This window comes from Patagioenas fasciata, chromosome 21, assembly GCF_037038585.1.
Source record: "Patagioenas fasciata isolate bPatFas1 chromosome 21, bPatFas1.hap1, whole genome shotgun sequence".
Taxonomy (NCBI): Eukaryota; Metazoa; Chordata; class Aves; order Columbiformes; family Columbidae; genus Patagioenas; species Patagioenas fasciata.
The window spans coordinates 516,193-523,709 of record NC_092540.1 but is presented as its reverse complement, the minus strand read 5'-3'; the positions used below and the strand labels follow the sequence as shown (position 1 = coordinate 523,709).

At 56.5% G+C, this 7,517-nt stretch overlaps 1 protein-coding gene across 1 annotated transcript; it reads right to left on the bottom strand.

Annotated features, from left to right (window-relative positions):
• Positions 1–2,072: 2,072 nt before the first annotated feature.
• On the bottom strand, positions 2,073–7,279 carry RPS10 (ribosomal protein S10). The gene is made up of 6 exons (XM_065854265.2): positions 7,162–7,279; positions 6,052–6,201; positions 5,423–5,594; positions 3,137–3,214; positions 2,714–2,769; positions 2,073–2,161 (listed from the first exon to the last, which is right to left on the bottom strand). Exons 2-6 carry the CDS (start codon positions 6,199–6,201, stop codon positions 2,120–2,122), a joined length of 498 nt encoding a protein of 165 aa, XP_065710337.1. The 5' UTR covers positions 7,162–7,279; the 3' UTR covers positions 2,073–2,119.
• Positions 7,280–7,517: the final 238 nt, after the last annotated feature.

Genomic DNA, 7,517 nt, shown 5'->3' with positions numbered 1-7,517 from the left:
GCCTCGTCTCCGCCTCCTCTCGCCGTGAGCTCTCTGCGGCGCAGGCCGCCTTCGAGAATAAGGCTGCTCGTAAGCGGGCGGGCGGCTGCGTGCGGGGCGCCCTGGCAGTTACGCAAACGGCGCCGGGGCGGAGCCGGCCCCCAGCGCACATGGCTCCGCTTTGACAGCGGCTCTGCGCAAAGGGCGCAGCGCGGGGAGGGCAGAATGCCCGTCTTGCGCAAGGCGGGGGGCGGCTTACGCCGGTGGCGGAGCGCGGCTGGGGGGTCTCGTCGTAGCCCGGAACAAAGCGGGGGGATCGGGGAGGGACCCTGCACCCCGCGCGGGGAGGGGGGCCCTGCGAGCCGGGTGGCACCAGCACCGAGTGGCCTCACGGGGGCACCTGCAGACCCCCCGGTACTGCACACCTTGCTCCCAGCCTCCAGGCACAATTCTACCAGACACCCCATAAGCCCCAAAACTGCACCCCAGGAGCGGCTGCAGTCAGCATCACCCCCCTGCAGACACCCCCGCGCAGGGCCGGGCTTGTCTGCACAGCGGTGGCAGGCAGAGGTGTCACCCCAGCGAAGGGCGCAGCCCTGGCTCCAGCAGCCGGTCCCTGCTCCGCACCAGGAGACAGCTGGAAATCGCAGGTCAGAAACCTGTAACACAGGCACTGGGGGGATGAAGGCTTTTACCAGGTGAGGATCCCCCAGCGGAGCCACCAGCCGCAAAGGGGGCACCAGCACAGCCGTGCCGCTCACAGCCCGGCCAGCACAACGCCGCCGATCCTCCAGAGGACGCGGGTGGGATCCCTGCCCACCGCCACAGAGCGCCCGGCCCAGGAGACTCCATTGCTTCAAAACGTGAAAGTCTATTTAGAGTGCAGTTCTTCACCCCAAAAGGCAATTTTTACTTGTTCATTTGGATCTTCCCTTTAACGTGTCACACGTTCTTCTAGAACATTTAACACTTGATACTGATTGCCACACACTTAAGCACTCCAAGTGATTTTAAACAGTTGCTTAATTCTCAGCCTTTTGCAGAACACACCACCTCCTGAACAGAATCGCACCGATAAACACACAGGAAGGGCAAACATCACCGCTGCGCTGCCGGGGAAAATGTGCAGGAACTTGAACAAAAAGTGCCAGTAGATGCAGACAACCCAGCAGCTCAGGAACACCACCAGCACAGTCAAAAAAAGAGCTGCTTTAATTCACATTACCAATGTGTCTTGGCTAAATCCAGTCACCCGGGATTCAGCAGGTCAGCCTGGATTAGGTTTAGGTAAATCACAACCTACAAACTCCAACAGAGTGTTAGAGGATAGAGAACTTCTCCAACAGAGGCAGATGGATCAGTTAAAACAAAGACTTGAAACATCAAGTCTCTCCCTTCAGTTCCATAATCCCATGCTCACCATTTCCCTCAGCCCAAACTAGAACTGGAATTAACCCCTTTGGCCCTGGCTAGCGTTCAGGGCAGCCCCAGTATCACAGAAGTGCTAGACACACTATTAACCAGGCTACAGAAACCCATTCCCAATTAGCATCGTCCCGTTAATTGCTGGCGGGTGACACCTGCTGGTAGGCTGCACAGGGCAGGGAACCCGGGCTGTGCCTCCCCACACACCTCATCTTTCTCAAGCCACGGTTAATTAACCCGGTGATTTCCCAGCTGGGGTGAAGGGAACGCTCACCTGCCCGCACTGGTTGTGTCCGGTTCGCGCCGGGCCTCGGGCCAACACTGCTCAACTTCCTGAATTTTCTGTCTGCAAAATAAAATTGTCTCTCAGCCCAGCTTTACTGCATTCCTGGGATTACGAGAAGTGAGTGTCTTCCTGTGCAGACAGAAAAACTGCCTGCAGCGCTTCTGCACTGCTGCGAACCAATAATCCTCATTCCTCCGTAAGAACCACCTCCTCGGAGCAGAACCCTACATCAGCAACCACCAAAGCGATGAAGTTCCTTCGTATAACCTGCTTCTAATCACAAGTCGTTCTGTTACTGCTGTTACACACGCCAAAGATTTGAGTCACCTGCTACGTGAGCTCTAGATTGATGCACTTAAATAAGACACTGATGCAACCCAGGTGGCTTTTTCACCTATTTTATTATACACAAAACATGAGCAGGAAGTTCTACTGAGGAGGCTGACCACGTCCGCGACCAAATCCGCCTCTCTGCAACAGAAAAGGGAGAGCATTAGAAGTCACCATATTAAGCAAGCGACAGCAGCAATTACACAGCAGCGAGAACCACCACCATCACAAAAGAGTTAGCTGTCTTTCCTCAACTTCACATGGTTTGACAAGCATCCACTGCTCCAAGCACAGCCTAATTTTGATCTGAGACCAGCTACCTGACAGAGGTTAACCATATGAGCGAGACTAAACAAAATGAACCCATCCCAGCCAGCTCCGTGGGTCATGTCTAAAACTCCTCTGTTTCTGCAGTGTAAGATCGTGTGTTTTCTCCGGAGAGCTCGGCTTGTTTCTCACGGGGTTTCCCGTCACAGCAGCGAGGCCATCATGTCGTGTCCCCAACAGGGATGTGGTCAGCGAGCTGGGCACATGGGGACTACCAGCTGCTGCCTGACACAATGGGAGCCAAACACCGAGCACTGGCTGGTGGACCCAGCAGCACCGCGCTGAAGAGCGTGCAGGTACCACCTGTCCACTTCCTCCTAATCAAAGCCCCGATAACGGGAATAAATCTTGACTGCAAATACTCACAAACTGGAATTCAGTGGCTGCTCCAGCCCCAGCCTCAGCCTTCTTGTCAGCACCAGCTGAAGAGGAGAAGAATGAGTTACTGACCACATACAGCGCTCCTGCTTGGAATCAAAGCTTTACAATCGAAGACGACTAAAACTGAGGCTAAATATAGCAAAGTAAAATAGCTGTTATTGAGACTGTTAGAGAGCTACTGAACCCACCCCAGAGAAAACCCCCCAGTCCAGGCTGACAGAATTCAAGAACAGATTCATACCCACAGGCAGATACAGATGAACTCTTGTACAAATGCCTAAGTTACACCAATTTCGCCCTTCTCTTCTTGAGAGCAGGGCAATACTGAGGACAATTCTCCCAAAGAGATGACCTTCACTAAGACCAAGGTCAGCCTGGTGTTTGCACAGCCACAGGAGGGACACTCACGTGGGACGGCGCTGCGTCTGTATGTGTCCCTGTCAGCTTCTCCCCGAGTGAGACGTGCAGGGCGCTCGCCTTCCAGACCTGCAAGGGAGAACAGCAAACGCTTTGCTTATCCAGGACACAAACAACTCATTCCATGGGTGATCCTGCACCTCAAGGTGGAAAAAGCTCTCCAGTTCAGTATTAGATCTACCAGCAGAACTGAATTTGCGACAGCTCAGTGTACATACACCTAAACAAAAATGTGACATCGTAAGAAAATCTTCACTTTAAGGGTGAAATCTGCTGAAGCGCACCAGCTGGTGCTTAGGTTCAAGGTAAATAACGTGAAAACCAGATTTTGTGGCATCACCTCAGCAGTTTTCCAGCCTTCAAACAAGAGCAAAAGAATTAATGATAATAAAAAAAGCAGAAATAGAGGGAATCTGTCACATCCAACAAGCTTGTTCACAGCTAAGTCACAAACCGCACAATATTCTGATCCCAATGTAAACCAAAGCTGCACTATCAGTGTGACAAATCCTCCACAATGGAGTGGGTTAATAATAAACTAAAAGCAGATTATCTACGCAACATCAGATTAATATCAGACAGAACACTTGCAGGAAAGAAAGATGTGGTGGAACCCCCTCTGTGCCGCTCTTGTGGGGTTCACCCTGGGCAAAGGTGAAATCCGGGTTGGATGGAGCTCGGGTGGAAGGTGTCCCTGCCCACACCAGAGGGGAGCAGATGATCTTTAGGGTCCTTTCCAACCCAAACCATTCCATGATTCTGTGGAATACGTTCCCAGAGCACCAGGCCAAGGTCTGCACGCATGGGCAGTAAGACACGGTGTACCCACAGTCCCACTCGCTGCAAGACCTGCAGAGGTGAAGAAGACCCATGCGCTTGGATTCTGCGCCACCTTCCACACGCGCCTCTGCAACTCCTGGTCCGCTGCAGCCTCGGGCAGGGAATCGGAGAACAGCGCAGAACAGACCGTCTGTGCCACCCGAGCAGCCAGCCCGAGCAGCCAGCCCCACCGGGTGCGGGCCGCAGGTCACCGGCGCTGCCCTGAAAGGGCTGAGGTGATGCACAGTGAAGCTTCCTCGTAGCACAAACCCGAGTACATTTCAGCCAGGGCCTGGCAGCTCCACCTCCCGTCAGACATGCAGTTTCTTCAGTTTGCTGGATAAACAAAGCATCTGAAGAATAAATTGGGTAACACCCAAAGCTACTCGGAGATCAAAGAAACCATCACCCTCCTGGCTTTGATGCAATGCTTCCCTTTGAAGCACATGATGCTCCCGTTTTGTTAGGCTGAACAACAAGTGGCAGGAGATGGAGGGGAAGCCCTCGGCATCCCGTGCCCATAGCCTCCATCCCCAGTTCATGCCCAGCACCTGCTGCCGGGACACGATGTGCCTCAGATGCAGGAACAGCAGACTCCTGACATCTACCAGAAAGAGTTTTGTTACACAGGGCTCTCCTTTCATAGAGCGAGTCCTTCGAGGGCAGGATGACATCCTACAGCGTCACTCTTGGTAAACTCAAGAAGCAGCTCCGCACAAGGCAAACAGACCCCTGCATCTCCCACCTTGAGGGAGAAGAAACATTTCTTGCCCCAACAGAACTGGCAACGCTGCTTTTCCTTTGAGTCATCGAACCTGTCCCTGTGCGCTGCACCTGAGTTTGAGTTTGTTCCCCATCTTGGCAATCCAAGCCCACTCAGCTTCCACACAACAGCCTCTTCTGTCATTTTGCTATGGATAGCTCAGCCAGAGACAAGGTTCTCTGCAGCTGCTGGATGAGACCAGCAGCACACACACCACCTTCCCAACAGCGCTCTGCAGTGACTGCTGCAGGCTCTGCCCAAAAGCCAAGACCAGCACTTGGAAAGCCCTGTCAGGAAGAGCCACCCCCGCCTCAGACCTCGCTGTGTCTGGGCACCAGCTGCCCCTCGATCCGCGGTCCTGGCAGGCGCTCAGCAACTCCAGGCCCTGGTGCTACCAGAGAAGGCCAAGTCCCAACTCGGAGCATTCCTCCAGTCTGTCTCGCAGCTTTCTTTACCACTCTCCAATTTTTCAGTAGGCCAGTGGCCACCAAAGCAGCGTCCAATACAAAATAATAAAACCTACATGTCTCCTCAATCTGTTCATGTTCATACATCCCAAACTCACAGTGACTCACGCCAGGCTGCTCTGGAAGCAGAGGTTCAGCTGAGTACCCACCACACCTACCCTGTCTAACAGCTCCACCTCCCGCCCCGCGCACCCCTGCTGATTGCGCCGTCAGCTCAGCCCCGCTCACCTTTGGGCCGCGGTCTGCCGGTCTCTGGGCGGCTGCGGCGCAGGGTGGCGGGGACGATCTCGGGGGGCAGGTGAAGGTAGTCGCGCAGGTACTGGATGCCCTCGTTGGTCAGGTACCAGTAGAAATGCCTCCACGCAAACTGCTCTTTCACATAACCACGGGATTTCAGAGACTAGAGAGAGAATTCTCCGTTACTTCATGTATGATCTTATCATCATTCAATATCTCCGATCGACACCCTCACCAGATGTTTCTATGAGCTTATCAGGGGTATGTGGGGAGTAAATATTATAGAAACAGATACAAGTTCACATGCAGAGCACAGAATTACAGCATCATTCCCATTGAGAAAATGTGGATCGTGTTTCTCCCTTGAGAGAACACACAGCTACCCCACACGGAGGTATTCCAGTTCCAAAACAGAGCTAGAGAAGGAGATCAACAAAAGAGTAACCTGTGGTCTGTGGGGAACAATAAATCAGAGAGGAAACTGCAAAGATCAGGAAAATGGGAAAACAACTGTAACAGGAAAGAATCATCAAATACAAGGCAACATCTGATGGCGTTTATTCGATACCAGTGGGTGATGTTAATTCCCAGGTTCACAAGCCCAGCGCGCTCCGCCGTACCTGCATGGCTTTCATGACGTGGAGGTTGGGCACGTTCTTGTCGACGAGCTCGGGGTGCTTCGGCATGTGCACGTCCTTCTTGGCCACCATCACTCCCTCCTTAAACAGGAGTTCGTAGATGGCAATTCGGTTCTTCTTGGGCATCAACATCTAAAGAAGATTAAGCGGCACGCAGTAAATATTGGTGACGTAAAACTAACACATGCAGGAGTCTACCAGAAGTAACAAAGCACTAACAGTGCCAGTTTGTATGAAAAGCCCAGCGCCTCAGTGACAGCCCCAGATTACTGTCTCCCGCAAGAACCTCCCGCACTGCTTTCCAGCGGCCGCCCCTTCCCTGCTGAGCTGCGGAGCAAACCCGGGCAGTTCAAAGCGTTGCTCTTTCACACCAAATCACATCCCCATGTTATTAACCGTGACCTATTCCGTGTCAAGGCAAGAGACGCGGGCTGCCGGGGCTGGGGCAGAGGCGGCTCACGTGTGTCCCGGTTCCACCAGCAGCGCCAGACGACACTTGTGCTGCTGTTACCCCGGTGCCCTCAGGCCCGGGAAACCCCCACGCTCCCCTCAGGGCCGGGAGCCCGCACGGGCGCGCACCCGCGGGGGCGGTGGCACCGGGGCCGTGCCGCCGCTGCACACAGCGACGGCCGCTCGGCTCCCGGTGCCGCTTCCTGACCCGCCGGGCCCGGGACGCTCCGGGCCGAACTGCGGCACCCGCAGCGCTGCCGGCGCTCGGGACGCGGCGGCGGAACCGCCCCGGCCGCGGGCCGGGCAGGGCGAGCAGCTCCCCCGGTGTCACCGCTGGGAACCCCACGGGCTCCCTCCGCGGCTCACCCCGCAGCCCGGGGGGTGTCCGGGGGTGTCCGGGAGCAGCCCGGCGCAGCCGCCCCAGCCCAGGGCCCTGCGGCCCGGCCGCCCGGTACCGGGACCTCCCCGCGGCCTAGAGCGCCCCGCTCACGCCGCAGACCCGGGCCTAGATCCCCCCCATCCCGGAAATGCCCCCGCGGGGGGCCGGCCGGGGCTCCCCGGCGCTGCCCACCCGCGGCCCCGCGCCGCCGGCCCGGGATGGCGCCGATGCGGGGCCGATGCGGGCCCGGGACGCGGCCTCACCGTGGCGGCGGCAGCGGGCCGAGGAGCGGAAAGGACTGCGCAAGCGCCGCGCGATCACTTCCGGCCTCCTGAAGGCCCCTTAGCGGTGCGGGTGGCCGCGGCGCTGCCTGAGCGGCGCGCGCAGGCCCCCTCTAGCCCAGGCACGGGGGTGCCCCTTGCGGCGCCTGATGGGAATTGTCGCCGCCGGCTCGGCTGGCACCACTACAGACATCGCGCTCCATGTCCCCACTCGTGTCAGCTCCTCCATGTCCCCACCACTGACAGCCTCTCCACACCTCCACTCATATCACTCCATGTCCCCACTCATGTCGCCCCTCCACCCCGCCGTGGCCGCAGTGACCGGCACAAGCACTGTC

What these genes read in the sequence shown, in the direction of transcription:
- RPS10 (XM_065854265.2), bottom strand. Translation starts at nt 6,201, where the DNA reads ATGTTGATGCCCAAGAAGAACCGAATTGCCATCTACGAACTCCTGTTT. An exon ending in CAGACGCAGCGCCGTCCCAC is followed by an intron (nt 2,770 to 3,136) that starts GTGAGTGTCCCT and finishes TCTCCTCTTCAG; the next exon opens with CTGGTGCTGACAAGAAGGCT. An exon ending in CAGCCACTGAATTCCAGTTT is followed by an intron (nt 2,162 to 2,713) that starts GTGAGTATTTGC and finishes TTTCTGTTGCAG; the next exon opens with AGAGGCGGATTTGGTCGCGG.